This window comes from Mya arenaria, chromosome 15 (assembly GCF_026914265.1).
Source record: "Mya arenaria isolate MELC-2E11 chromosome 15, ASM2691426v1".
Lineage (NCBI taxonomy): Eukaryota > Metazoa > Mollusca > Bivalvia > Myida > Myidae > Mya > Mya arenaria.
This window is the reverse complement of record NC_069136.1, coordinates 22751454-22767586: the sequence shown is the minus strand read 5'-3', so window position 1 is coordinate 22767586 and position 16133 is coordinate 22751454. Positions and strand designations below refer to the sequence as shown.

Sequence of the window (16133 nt, the reverse complement as noted above, 5' to 3'; positions counted from 1 at the left end):
TTTACGCGGGCTGTATACATGGCTTCTAGTATATGAAACGTTCGAATGATAACAAGTTTTATGACTTAACAACACGGAAAATTCATGTTTTCAAAGCCGAATAAAAATGAAAAAACATCCTTCACAATAATTCGTTTGCAAAATACGCTTTAAATGACGCAAACTACTAAAATGAATACTTTTTCAACATTTACACTATTCTTTGAGTGTGAACTAAAAACATCATTTTACTCCACTTTTCTATTTTAGTTTTCTGGCAGCCCCCAGCAGCACCGGGCAGCCCCAGGCAGCCCTGGGCATTTTATGGTATTTTTACTCGGGCTGCATACATGGCTTCTAGTATATGAAACGTTCGAATGATAACAATTTTAATGACTTAACAACACGGAAAATTCAGAAATTCATGTTTTCAAAGCCGAAAAAAAATGAAAAAAAATCATTCACAATAGTTCGTTTGCAAAATACTCTATAAATGACGCAAAATACTAAAATGAATACATTTTCAACATTCACACTATTCTTTTTTTGTGAACGAAAAACATCACTTACCTCCACTTTTCTTTTTTAGTTTTTTGGCAGCCCCGAGCAGACCCGGACAGCCCCAGGCAGCCCTGGGCGTTTTATAGTATTTTACCGGCTGGATACATGGCTTCTAGTATATGAAAGGTTCGAAGTTTCCCGTCGTTTTTGTAAAAGAAAGCGCGTCTTCAAATTCAAAACACTTCATTTTGCCATTTAAGCTGTAATGTAGTTTCCCCTTACCACACCACGCATCAAAGCGTTGTATGCTGAATATTGGAATATTGTCTTTTCTTACAACACGGAAAATCCAGAAAATCAGGTTTTCAAAGCCGAAAAAATGAAGAAAAAAACATTCACAAACGGCAAAACACCCCTTTAATTGACGCAAAATTACTCAAATGAATCATTTAAAAACAATTACACTACTCTTTTTGTTTGAACTAAAACATCACTTTACTCCACTTTTCGACTTTAGTTTTCTGGCAGCCCCCAGCAGCCCAGGGCAGCCTGAAGCGTATAACGATATCTTTACACGGGCTAGATTCAAGGCTTTAACTATGTGTAACGTTCGGCAAACGTAAACAAGATTACGTTAAATAATTAGTGTTCTGTAACATTTTACATCTTATCTTTTCTTTAAAGTCAATAAACTTGGAATCATCCGAACGTTACACATAGTTAAAGCCTTGTATCCAGCCCGTGTAAAAATATCGTTATACGCCTGAGGCTCCCCTGGGCTGTTCCAGGCTGCCAGAAAACTAAAGTCGAAAAGTGGAGTAAAGTGATGTTTTTAGTTCACACAAAAAATAGTGTAAATGTTGAAAAAGTATTCATTTGAGTATGTTTGCGTCATTTAAAGAGTGCTTTGCAAACGAACTGTTGTGAATGATTTTTTTTTCTTTTTTTTCAGCTTTGAAAACATGAATTTCTGAATTTTCCGTGTTGTTAGAAAAGACAATATTCAGCAAATAACGCTCTGGTGCGTAGTGTGGTAAGGGGAAACTAAATTACAGCTTAAATGGCAAAATGAAGAGTTTTGAATTTGAAGACGCGCTTTTTTTTACAAAAACGACGGGAAACTTCGCACGATTTCGTCTTAGCAGAGCGATAAAAATCGAGTGAAATTGTAGCAAGATTACGTTAAATAATGAGTGTTCTGTAACATTTTTCATCTTATCTTTGCTTTAAAGTCATTAAACTTGGAATCATCCGAACGTTACACATAGTTAAAGCCTTGTATCCAGCCCGTGTAAAACTATCGTTATACGCTTAAGGCTGCCCTGGGCTGCTGGGGGCGGCCAGAAAACTTAAGTCGAAAAGTGGAGTAAAGTGATGTTTTTAGTTCACACAAAAAAATAGTGTAAATGTTGAAAAATATTCATTTTAGTATTTTACGGCAATTAAAGGGGTGTTTTGCAAACGAACTTTTATGAAAGTTTTTTTTTTCTTCATTTTTTCGGCTTTGAAAACATGAATTTCTTATTTTTCCTTGTTGTTAGAAAAGACAATATTCAGCAAATAACGCTCTGGTGCGTAGTGTGGTAAGGGGAAACTAAATTACAGCTTAAATGGCAAAATGAAGTGTTTTGAATTTGAAGACGCGCTTTTTTCTTACACAAACGACGGTAAACTCCGCACGATTTCGTCTTAGCAGAGCGATAAAAATCGAGTGAAATTCTATCAAGATTACGTTAAATAATTAGTGTTCTGTAACATTTTACATCTTATCTTTGCTTTAAAGTCAATAAACTTTGAATCATCCGAACGTTACACATAGTTAGAGCCTTGTATCTAGCCCGTGTAAAAATATCGTTATACGCTTCAGGCTGCCCGGGGCTGCTGGGGGCTGCCAGAAAACTTAAGTCGAAAAATGGAGTAAAGTGATGTTTTTAGTTCACACAAAAAGAGTAGTGTAATTGTTTTTAAATGATTCATTTGAGTAATTTTGCGTCAATTAAAGGGGTGTTTTGCAAACGAACTGTTGTGAATGTTTTTTTCTTCATTTTTTCGGCTTTGAAAACCTGATTTTCTGGATTTTCCGTGTTGTAAGAAAAGACAATATTCAGCATACAACGCTTTGATGCGTGGTGTGGTAAGGGGAAACTACATTACAGCTTAAATGGCAAAATGAAGTGTTTTGAATTTGAAGACGCGCTTTTTTTTACAAAAACGACGGGAAACTTCGAACGTTTCATATACTAGAAGCCATGTATCCAGCCCGAGTAAAATACTATAAAACGCCCAGGGCTGCCTGGGGCTGCCCGGGGCTGCCCGGGTCTGCTCGGGGCTGCCAAAAAACTAAAATAGAAAAGTGGAGGTAAGTGATGTTTTTAGTTCACACAAAAAGAATAGTGTGAATGTTGAAAATGTATTCATTTTAGTATTTTGCGTCATTTATATAGTATTTTGCAAACGAACTATTGTGAATGAATTTTTTCATTTTTTTTTTGGCTTTGAAAACATGAATTTCTGAAATTTTCGTGTTGTTAAGTCATTAAACTTGTTATCGTTCGAACGTTTCATATACTAGAAGCCATGTATCCAGCCCGAATAAAATACCATAAAACGCCCAGGGCTGCCTGGGGCTGCCCGGGGCTTCCCGGGGCTGCCCGGGTCTGCTCGGGGCTGCCAAAAAACTAAAATAGAAAAGTGGAGGTAAGTGATGGTTTTAGTTCACACAAAAAGAATAGTGTGAATAGAGTATTTTGCAAACGAACTATTGTGAATGATTTTTTTCTTTTTTTTCGGCTTTGAAAACATGAATTTCTGAATTTTCCGTGTTGTTAAGTCATTAAACTTGTTATCATTCGAACGTTTCATATACTAGAAGCCATGTATGCAGCCCGAGTAAAAATATCATAAAATGCCCAGGGCTGCCTGGGGCTGCCCGGGGCTGCTGGGGGGCTGCCAGAAAACTAAAATAGAAAAGTGGAGTAAAATGATGTTTTTAGTTCACACTCAAAGAATAGTGTTAATGTTGAAAAAGTATTCATTTTAGTAGTTTGCGTCATTTAAAGCGAATTTTGCAAACGAATTATTGTGAATGTTTTTTTTTTCATTTTTTTTTCGGCTTTGAAAACATGAATTTTCCGTGTTGTTAAGTCATTTAACTTGTTATCATTCGAACGTTTCATATACTAGAAGCCATGTATGCAGCCCGCGTAAAAATACCATAAAACGCATGGGGCTGCCCGGGGCTGTCAGAAGCGTGAAATCGAAAAGTCGATTTCTTTAGTTCACAAAAAGGGAATAGTGTAAATGTTTTTAACTTATTCAATTTAGTATTTTTGCTTCATTTTAAGGTTTGTTTTGCAAACCAACTATTGTGAAGATTTTTTTCATTTTCTTATGGGGTTTTTTTGTCTTTGAAAACTGAAAACCGACTGGAAACTTCACCCGAGTTCGTCTTAGCATAGCTGCTAATCTTCCCAGCTGCTCAGCTATTGACTTCACGCCGTCAGGCTTCTAGACTGCTAACTCGCGCTGCTATGCTGCTGGGCTGCTGACTTCACGCTGCTAGGATGTCAGTCTGCTGGGCTGCTGACTTCACGCTGCTGGGCTGCCAGTCTGCTGGGCTGCTGACTTCACGCGGCTAGGCTGCCAGTATGCTGGGCTGCTGACTTCACGCTGCTGGGCTGCTGGGCTGCTGAATTCACGCTGCTAGGCTGTCAGTCTGCTGGGCTGCTGACTTCACGCTGCTAGGCTGCCAGTCTGCTGTGCTGCTGGGCTGCCAGTCTGCCAACATCACGAACATCCGATCCATAACAGAGGAATAATTTGATGATATTATCATTGTAGAACGGGGTGGGGGATATGTGATTCTCAAACCTGAAATAACCAAACAACCAAATTGTAATAGTTATTTGTTGTTGTTTTTACATCAAAAGATAAGACTCGTGAACAAACGCGCATACATAAATGACAACACAAATTCATATGTACGTGATTACACGAGAACTTCTTGCTTGTGACAACTGATTCTTAATCCGACTTATAAAACAACGTTTTCGTCTCCTTCATCTGGAAGTGAAAATGCACAGATAAGATGCAATTAATTTTGTGCAGTGGTTTCACAAAGATAATTATTTTATATTACATGCTACTAATCAGAGCATAGAAAATTCATCGTTTATTAAGATACAGCTTATACGTTAAGTATTATCAAAATATTGCACAATCATTTAGACGACATGCAGGCTTCTCCATCAACAAATTTACACTTTCTCTTAGCATGCATTTCAAAATCGAAAAGTGGATGAAGCAGACCAAACATCAATCTCTAATTTGACTTGTTTCTAAGGTTCAACTGGGCCTCCTGAATTAATTTTACTTGATCGATAATAATGATCATATAATACCCGACATAAATAAATAATTAAATCCTTAAAAAACGTGTTTTAATAGTTCCCACAACAAGCATTTAATTGTTTATCAGAACTTTCTTTGCAGTTTCATGTAGACATTTTTGGCCGTGATTATGTAATTGTTTATTTTAATCCAACAAACACAGACACATTGGCCTTACATTCTGCTTCCGCATAATACTTACTTGCTTGTTTTGTCCTTTTTATACACAATTAGTATATATACTTTGCTGTATTTATAATCTTATTCATAATCCAAAGTTGTTTTTTTATATTTGTAACTTTAAACTTCAGCTTAGCTGCCTTTAAAATAAATCGTTTGATTTTATTTTCTTCCTGGTAACGAACAGATAAGTTTAACAAAGAACAAACAAAAATTCAAAGAACGCTTTAGACGCGCACCCTTTGCAAGGCGATCACTTGAAAGGATCCTCGCATAGAATATCCCGAAAGAATGATATATCCCGTATCATCCTTCATCACGCGGTATATGACAGTAAAACAATTTTCCAAAGGAGATCATTCCTCCAGAAAACTACTGAAATAGAGTGACGAGTTTGTCTTAAAATTGCTCAATATTTTTTTCTTACGAATTTAAATGCGCTAAACCAAATGCGTAGACAGTTCTTCTCCTGTGTATTTATACGACATTGATCATCACAGGACCAATGTATTTTGATTAACTACCAGCATGATTGCTTTAAATAAGACACGTCTAGGTCACCCATTATCTGTACGTTTGAAGATGCACTATTACTAACAAACAAGATTTACCAAAATTACTACAATTGTTTAAATATACCGGAAAGGATTAATCAATGTCTAAAACAATGGTTCTTATAGAGGATTCAGAGTTTAATTTGAAAGAAATGTGCAGAAAACACGTTATTTTTACCTTATGAAACTATAGAAGTTGTTAAGCCAATCAAACAGCCGTTTTACCTTTGCCGCTCCATGGTTATAACACAGTAAGAACCGAATCCCTGATACAAAAAACGCTATTTGTACCCACCAAAAGTGAATAAGAAAGAAAGAAAGGAAAAGTCCTTTACCAGATTTTTTTCATGAAGGCCTTTCTTATGCTAATATTGTAGCCTTTTCGAGAAAAAGGCATATACTAGTAATTCAAATAGGTTAACCTCCTATGAACAGAGTACTGAGATCGTTGACGTTAAGACAAAGAGAGTACAGTGACGCTTGTTCTGTTTGTGACTTTCTTGACAACGTGATCCAGAATTCAATTTCAAATCTATAAAACTGTAATGAACGTGATAAATAGTTTTGTTGACGTTACTTTGTAAAACAACAAGCCCGTGAATTCCTGTCTTTTGATAAAACATTCGATCATAAATTTCTCATTTTCTCAATTGTGACAACCTATTACGACAAACAATATCTGCAGCATCTTTGTTGACGCAGCCGACAGCTGGCGTGTGAATATCCATTGAGTTGCATTGAGTACAAATTTGAAGTTAAGATATTTGGAAGCAATTATAAAGGTCTCCAATCAAAATTGGTTGTTAAATGAGTTTTAACTTTAGAATCACAATTTCGATATACACTTGAATACTAGTTGATTATATTTGTTTCAATTAGTATTGGAATATATCATTCGAAACAAATTGATAATTACTAGTATATGTTCGATATCAGCGGTATCTTCGGATATAATCAGCGCCTTGGTTTAAGAAAGACTTATAAATCGTTAAAAGTACCATTTTCTTATATGAGTTCTTTTTTACTTTACCATCTTTTATTTATTGACATTAACACGTCTTGATCATATATAAGTAGTTAATCGTTGTGAAAAACGTTGAGACAGAACGATTATTTAAAGAACGATTTGACTATTTACGTAATCTGAATCACTACGCGCATATCCATGACAACCACGCATTGTCGCATATATATATATATATATATATACGCAAATTACGCACAAAAGAGTTCAAGCGAAAAAAATAAGTTTTAACTTAACTTTGTTTAACTGAGGTGGGAGATTTCCACAACACACCCTACCCTCGGGTTTGGATGAACCTATCTCACACTCTCGGCCATGGAAGGTTCTTGTAGTCGCCTACCACTGACATGTATAGCCGGGCATTGAGCCATGGACGATACATCAGCCTCCACCCTGAACCTGGATAACCGGGCAATTGACCAATGAAAGATACGTCTGTCTTCCACCCAAGCCTGGATTGCTGGGCATTTGAACCAAAGAAGATTAATCTTTCTCCCATCTTTGACCTGGATTGCCGGGCATTTGACCCATTCGAGATACATCTGTCTCCCTTTCCTGGTTTTTACCCCTTGACGGACGTGGATTGCCGGGCATTTGACCTATGGAAGATACACCTCTCTCCCATCACGGACCTTGATTTCCGACCATGTGGCGCATGGAGGATACACCTGACTCCCTCCACGCATCTGGATTGTTGGGCATTTGACCCATTTAAGAACACCTTTATCTCTTCCCGGACCTGGTATACCGGGCATTGGATCCACTAAAGAAACACCTGTCTTCCTTACCTGGCCTGAATTTGAAACTACCACTATATACTGGCTGCTTCTTTAAGATGCTACCTCTAGTATATGGTATTCTACCTCTATTGTGAATGGGCGGTCATATCATGTATATAGACAAGAGTAAGACATTCGGTTTTCTTAGATTGTTGATGAGTTCATGAGCAATCGAATGAAACCAGGGTTTGAAGAAAACTTGCACCTTCTGGAATTGGAAACTTGAAATGCAAGTTGACTCCGCCTCTTGTCTAAGACGACATGGATTAAAGACCCGCCAGATATCGTTCTCTTGATCTGACTTTCAAAAAGGACACACTATTTGTTCCTATTTAGGAGCGAACTAGAAATGGACTCAAATAAAACATTAAAATAAAAACAATATTCATTTTGGTCAGTAGATCAGAGGTCAAGGTCACAACGTTGTCTTTTTTTGTAAAAAGGAGACCATGTGCCCAAACATCAAAAGGGCATAAATTAAACGATGCAAATGCAAGTACGATACAGTTTCGTCATAAATAATTGGAAAAGATAAATGAAATTATGTAAAATATAAACACTTTCGAATACTTGGCACGATATGTTTCTTTAAATTCTTATAGGAAATGTACACTTTCTCCTTCACCGAAACATTAATACTAGGACATTATGTATTATTTCGTACAACGATTCTAAATTCTACAATCACTAGAACTCCATCTGACGAGCGTTCAGGTCAGTATCTTCATGAATAAGTGATCAATACTTAAGTCATTATCTGCACAAGCACCAACGTCGGCCTCTTTGTCGTAGAACATAACACTACATTGAAAGGTTGATATTGACTAACAGATGACCTAACAGTCTTATTCACACTTAATTCGCACAGTAACTTGTGAATGGTTTAACCTTGGACTATGTAACGCCAATGGTCTGTTACCCTTGTGACAAGTACCAGGACTCTTTAATTATTATCATTATTATTATTAGAGTGGGAGGGGAATGGGTTTTGAAACCTTTTTTCGTATAATACTCCGTGAACAATGTGACCTAGACCGTGAGATACTAAATGTAGACCTCAACTGGTAAGTTAGACTTGAATGTGGATTACCCCTTATTTTAGGTTAGGACATCAAAGGATGAGATCACATCCAACATTTTTATGAAGATTTTGGACGCGAGTTTAGTTATTTCATGCATAAGCAAAACCTGTTGTTGTCGCCGCAGACGCCAGCTGCAGGACTTCACCGATATCAAAAATGATATATGTGACCTAAAGTGCAGCGCACAAGCCCCTAAATAAACAATAGATGGTTAAATAGATTTATTTATGTTTAGAACGTTTAAAACATGGTACCATTATACATGATCACCAAACATATTTAAAATGATATATACTATCTCCCGGATATGATTATTGCTAGAATATATCAGAGTACAAAACATCTTTACTCATATATTTGTAAGTCCAACGATACAGAATGTGTTTTCAATTTTAGTACATGTCATACGTATAAAACACACCAAAGAAGTTCTCCGTTTCGTTGATTTGTAAATGTTGCGCGTGTGTCGTGTGAATGGATATGCGATCGTATTCGTGAAATCGAAAAACCGCTGACATGAAACAATCGTATTGGCCATCACTAGAGCCACATAGTGTTCTCCTTTTCTGCATAAGAACAGTTTCCGATCCATACTTATTTGAGAATTGGTACAAAACGTGAGAAAAATCTGATGTTAACGGTGCAGAGGCGTCCCAATGGATCCTTAGCTTTGTCAATACAACGTATGTACCAGGCTGTCTGATGAATATCTCCCCGTCTTCTTCCAAGTGTGTTATTTTCCCATTTGTTGCATTACCGTTCTTCTCCCACCGAACTTTCCAGTGGTCTGTGGAAATAACAATTTAAATACCCACTTAATATTTATGCAAAAAGCTACAGAAACAACTCAGTAGCAAAAAGTTTAAACATAAACCCGTTTTAGTGGCTCTGGGTAAATCTTATATTTACAGAACAGAATGGTGTATCATATCTAGAGAGCAGTTCGTAATGCAGAAAATATACCTTCTGTTTAAGTTAGAAAGAATAATGATACCCGCGTATGTTGGTATCGCATTATATTATATGGTACCGGACTTAATTTGATTTACATGGAAGTGATTCAAAATCAAAACTTAGCTGTCTGAAATGCCATTTCTTTTATAAGTAAAGATGGCGAAACACAAACTTGTTTCATAGGCATTTAAAAGGCAACAATTAAGTGCGTTACGAAGCTCTCTCGTGATTAAAGCATTTTATACTGAACGTTTTTTTTCTACCTTCATTTGTTTTATATACTGCTATGTTGTTAAAACAAACAAAATACGGCACAGCAAACTGAAAATGATTTCGTTTGTTGTTGTTTATTTTAAAATCAGTGCCTTTAAAAGATTTTTTCCTGAAACGATACAGACAGAGAAATATTGTCTCGTCTGTGGATACCTTTGACTTCACTTCCAGCATTTTGTATTCTAAATTGACTTTGTTAGTATTCACAATAACTTTTTTGAACACGGAATTGGTTTCCCTCAACTCTATTTTACATTTCAATTTCGCGTGCTTGTAGTAGTAGACGAGATGCTGGACACAACATATGTTTGAAAAAGTAAAACACATAAGATAGGTAATGAATATAAAATGATCGAAAAACATGCAGATAAAACATACTATATGAAATTGATGGCAAGTGCACTTAATGACCTTTGATAATAAATTTTGGCACTCTTAAAGGCTTCAAGAGACGGAGAGCCGGTCAGAAATTATTGTAACATATTTATTTGCACCTATTTATTGTATTGTCTGAATAATTGAATTTTCTTTTCCTTTCTTTCTGCGAAAACCGACGCAGAATGAAATTTATTTTCCTTCAGAATACTTCGGTAAATTTGTATAGCCCTCGAATTTGAAAAAAAAACAACAACATATATACATGTACGTATACCGAATACATATGCATGTGCTTACCAAACAAATTATGTAATATGTAATGGTCATACCACTTTGATATGAGGACCGGTCGTGATCCACAACGCCAACAACTTTTGCTCGCGGCATGTTTTCATCCAGAGGAACTAGGTCACAGTTGTTTTTCCCAAGAGAAATAGTTACAATTTCTGAAATTCAAAAGCACTCTTAAGTTAACGATTGTTGGACGAAACGCCTATACAAAATGGGCTTGTACTAGAGAGTTTAAGTTTACTTAAGTCCTAAAATTCATTAACAACACTGAAGGGATTGTTTAGATTTTCAATACCTGCAGGTAAACCAGAGTTGTATTCGTAAACCTGCTCATCCATCATCTAAATGTACAAAATAAAACAAAACTTATTAACTTAGTTATAGTTGTACCATGTAGGAGACAGTTTTTGTTTTTATTTTTTGTCTGAACATTAAAAGCCATATCGGAACGGTAACCAAGAAGGAGGCTGTAAATAGCTTGTGGATAACTTACAATGCAATTAACAACTTTTGAAAACATGGTGAATTAGAGTGATTTCACCCATTACCCTTATAAATGAAAGTATACTCTCGCGCTGAAACAGGTTATATGTGGAGTTAAATAGCACTTAAACATATGTATCAGTTTGTGTTTAAGCAATCAGTCGAAATTGAATATGAAACAATATTATGCACTTTAACCGCAACCTATAGTTTGTTTAAAATCCAGCATGATAATACTCGTTAAAAGTTTGTTTGCAATGCCTTGTTTTTTTAATGAGTTATGAATTTATGATATGATGATATAATTCAAAAAAGAAACATTTCTCTAGTCAACTTTATAAGAGATGTCTTCGATTGCTTATTACTGAAATAATAGGTTGCATGTACCTTCCGAATGCGCAACTTCAGAATTTCGTCAGTTGAAGAACAGCATGAAGACTTGTTTTTCGCAGACCGTAATCTGTCGATTCCTTCAGATGCAACACCGGGGAACCCAGGGAAACTTTGCAAATCATCACATGACACACACATGTTAGTTGCACGCCTGATTGTTCTCTGACTTCTTGTTTCATATGCGAATGAGCTTATGATTGATACCAATGATATACAAAGGATGAAAGTGAATAATATGCTGGCAAATGCAAAAACCTTTAAAATCGTTGACGATGCCATTATGTTGTGATGGATAGGAAGATAAAATTGAATTAAACACCCACAATAGATAATACTCAAGATTCGTCACAAACGATGTAACAATTAAGTAGTATAACCGAAACCAACCCAAAGGGTGGTGTGATTATACACTAAAGCAAACAAATAATTTCTGTGTAATATATTGTATGGTTGGCATCATCTAACTTCCAAATGATGAATGCTAATAAATTGCAATTGACATCTTAAATTTAAATCGAACTTAAATATGCAACGATCCATAGTAGAGGTATATTTTGATGCAATCAACATTTTAGGGCCGGGGGAAAACATGTTCTTATTTATTTCATAATGAAAGTAGTTTGCTTCCGTGAATAATTTTTATGTACATCATAAATGAACAAGAATTAAAAAGATCGATTAAACAAGCTTGCTGGTGATTCTCAAACCTGAAATAATCAAATTGTAATCATCATGTATTGTCGTTGGTTAAATCAAAAATTAAGACTCGTAAACCAATGCGCATAAATAATGCGACAACACATATCTATATGTACGTAATTACACGAGAACTTACTGAAAATGTATTGGACTTGTCAAACAAAGCTTTCGTCACCTTCAACGATGTTTTTCACCTGGAAGAAAAAAAATGTACAGGTAAAAATTAAATGATAATTTGCATTGATATCACAAAGATCGTTATTATTTTTTTTATATATTTATTTATATGCTTCTTATCACAAAAAAAAGAAAAACTATCATATATTAGGATACAACCTATATGTTAAATATGATGAAATATAGCACAGTCAGTCACTTGTATTTAGACGACATGCAGGCTGCTCCATCAACAAATTTATCCCTTTCTCTTTAGCAAAAGAGTAAGTTATAGAGCGGGCACGAAATGGTACAGCCAGACGGACGGACAGACGGACGAAGTGCATTCCTATAATCCCCTCCACACCCCGTGGTGGGGGATTAATTATATTATTCGACCGTTATTCCAATAGATTTGGTATTTCGACCATCCGTTTCAAAACCATTCCGTCCTTGGAATCTAAACGGAATTTCGATATGGCAATTTCGGTATTGGCAAATAGATTAAAATCCTTTCTTTGCAATTTGTACGGTCAACATTAATCCTCTAACCATAGAAAAATGGTGATTGGGCCAAACCATTGTTTGCGATATACAAAGTTAAATTGTATTTTGATTGTATGAGTCTTGAGATTGAAGAACAAAAACCAAACCTCCTCGCTTTAGTTCACGTGGTATAAGTCGGATAGACACCTCGTGGACGTATCAAAGACATATATACCCTCTCTATGCTCGGGTATATAATATGTCATAAATACGTCCACTCGATATATATCCTATACACATTTAAATTCATATAAGTTGCGGGTAAGATATAATGATAAACCAACATATAGGCATATATCAAAATATTGTTCTGTATAATTATATACATGTAGGTATTATTATGCTACCTGCAATCAGTAGTCGGCAATTGGAAATAAAGATTGTAAAACTAAACTACAGTCATAATCTGTTAGTCCTACTCAATCAAAAGTACCAAAAGTACCAATATGGTATGAACATGTATAAATAGATACCGATAACATTATGTATCTAGAGATGTCTAAACTACTGTCAGCTTTTATGGCTTTATATTTTATAATCTATTATGGTAGTTTAGGCATGTGTTTAAAGCAAACAATTTGATGAATTTTGAACAAACTTTAAAATACACATTTATATTGAAAACCTAAAGAAACAGAATTTTACTAAATCTAATAAACTTGTTGTTTCAGGAAAGGTTAGAAATTGCGTCATCTGTCATGAATATGGGAAACGGCGTGTTTTATGCAGTGCATCCTAGTTGATATTGAAGGAACTGAAAGCCGTTATGATGGTCAACGATAAGCTGATGTTCTCTTGCGGGTCGTGCTTGTTTACTGGTGGTCAGTATCAGAACACTATTGTTGTACGAGAGTGTTTGAACTGTTCTGCACCAATTGAAACTCAGTATTAGGTTGGTATGATATTATTAAAATGTGATTTCCATTTTAAATATTATGCTAAGTTTGGTAGGCCATGGTGGTGTTTTCGCCCACTACCAATTTGCATAAGAGGTGGACTATTTAACCACTAGACTTTGTACCCTGATATCCACATATTTACCAAATCCATTGTTGTAATTATATAAAATCATATTAATAACTGTACCTCATGATTTAACACATTTATATTTATAAATACTAAGTATGAAATTAACATGGTTTTATATAATGGATAAGTTCTTCTTATAAAGGCTTCATTTAAATCTGCAAACTACTTTTTAAATTTCAGGAATAACCCAGTCATTTGATGACATATATTCCCTTTGTTGGGACTCGGAGAGTGACAATATGTCTGAACATGTACAAGCATTGTGCGACCGATTTGTGATGTTTTTCTTGCCGAAAGAATCAAGACATAGAGAAATATTTCAATTTTAATACTAGTTTATGACAAGGTTGTGTTTTTTTTAATTAAACAAATCTAGTGTTAGTCAAACTATAAACTATTTTTATAACCATATCAAATCAGTATGTGTGAACGTATTAGATAACCAAAGTTCTAGACATACCAAATATGAAGTTTGTAAACTTCCTTTTAGAAACAAAGTGTTTGCCAATTTTTTGTATTTATTAAACGATAGTTCAAGTCATATCAAACGTATTTGTCGTATTCTAATAGTTGATTTCCGTTATCAATCATTCAGCTCACAGTGTTTAATAAAATATAATCCAAAACATCCTCTTGTGTTTAATCATATAAATATATGCTTTCTTTTTAAAATGTTTGATACATAATAAAAAAACCCAGATAAATAACTTACTTGAGTGTAGAGTTTGTCTTTAAATTCCTTAATCATTTATCTATTGTATTTATACCTACGAGATCATAAGGCATCAAATGCCTATGAACATAAATTTGTGTTTTTCTTTCATCACACTTGCTTATTACTGTTCAAATTTTTAATGGATATGATAAAATTTAGCCCGATATATAATTCATATTCAAACTGAAACGTAGTAAAAAGGCATGCTTAACCAGATTGATAAACACTTCTAGTCACGTAGCTTTAAGGTCAAGGCTAAGAGCTATTGCATACAGTATATCGATTGTTAACGCATGAACATAATTACCTTTCAATGTTTACTGATAAAGAAATGCAGCGAAAATTGCGTATCATATTTACGAATAAATAAACAAAATAGCAGGTTTAAATTCGGAAGGACTAAGCGAAAAATGCCATATTTTATTTGAAGTAAATTGATATTTTATTTTATTTTTTAATAATAAAAACATAACATTAAATGAATATCAGGAACTTTTATTCGATGTACAGTTAATTTGTTTTGATAACTGAGTAAAAGACCCATTCAACATCAAATGTGTTCTTTCTTACTTTACTGTTTAATCATTTAATAACATTTAAAAGTCTTGGTCATATATAAACAGTTTGTGTTTGTGTTAAACTTTACATCGTTATTCTACAAAAAACATAAATAGAAACAAATCATTGCCTAAACGATTATCGATAAAATAGATGAATTGGAACATTTGAGTTTGGATGTATAAGGTTGACATTTCGTTCTGAATACACGCTGGGACACTTATTGACACATTTAACGGTCTTGTGAATATAAATAAATAACCTTGAACGGGTTTTCTGAAAATGAGAGTGATAAACAATTAACGAAATCGAAACGACATACGTAATTGAGGATCTTAGTGAGAGTGTAGATCAACAAATCATAAAAAAAATTATTCGTACTATGGTGGATTCTTCTTGATATATAAATGTGAGGGAAAATTTGGTAAAATCATACATCATAAAAATATATATTAATATGATATGGGTATGATGTTAATCACACACAAATTAATTGGAATAAAAATCGACCTTTCGTTCATTTGCAGGTCTAAGATTTTTATCTTGGCATTGAACACTTTGTAGTCAATTTGCATTTCAAAATGGTATGGGTTTTTTTTACAAAAGATGACATAATTATTAGCGTTAATGCTGTCTCCAACGAGGCCGGTGGGAAAAAATATGTTGACAAGTGGGGTTTGGTACTCATTTGATCTATGCAAGGTAAACTTGTCTTAAGAAACATCTGTCAACTTTCAGACATGGACTTTCGGTTATTTGACCCATGGAAAATACACCTGTTTTCTCCTCGAGCCTGGAGTTCTGAGCTTGTGACGCATGTAAGATACAGCTATCTTACTTCCAGGACCTGGATTAACGGTCATTTCACCCATGCGAGATACACCTATCTCCCTTCCAGGACCTTGCTGAACGGGCATTTGATCCATGAAAGAACCATCTGTCCGCCTTCATGGACCTGAATTACCGGTCATTTGACCCATGAAAGATACATCTGTCTTCCAACCCGACCTGGATTGTCGGTCATTGGACCCATGAATATGCATTTGTCTCATATCCCGGACCTAGATTGGCGGGTATTGGACCCATGAAGATACACATAACTTACATCACGGACCTGGATTACCGTTCATTTGAGCCATTAAAGAAACATCTGTCTCACATCCCGAACCT

At 35.1% G+C, this 16133-nt stretch overlaps 1 protein-coding gene across 2 annotated transcripts; it reads right to left on the bottom strand.

Moving 5' to 3' along the window:
* Nucleotides 1-8694: 8694 nt before the first annotated feature.
* LOC128218750 (uncharacterized) lies at nt 8695-14612 on the bottom strand. Of its 2 annotated transcripts, none has more exons than XM_052926438.1 (6): nt 14403-14612; nt 12096-12153; nt 11255-11967; nt 10680-10725; nt 10423-10539; nt 8695-9275 (listed from the first exon to the last, which is right to left on the bottom strand). In XM_052926438.1, exons 3-6 carry the CDS (start codon nt 11537-11539, stop codon nt 8881-8883), a joined length of 843 nt encoding a protein of 280 aa, XP_052782398.1. In that variant the 5' UTR covers nt 11540-11967; nt 12096-12153; nt 14403-14612; the 3' UTR covers nt 8695-8880. The 2 variants fall into 2 exon arrangements, with proteins under 2 accessions (XP_052782398.1, XP_052782399.1); XM_052926439.1 differs by having other exon boundaries at nt 12135-12153.
* Between the last annotated feature and the right edge of the window lie 1521 nt (nt 14613-16133).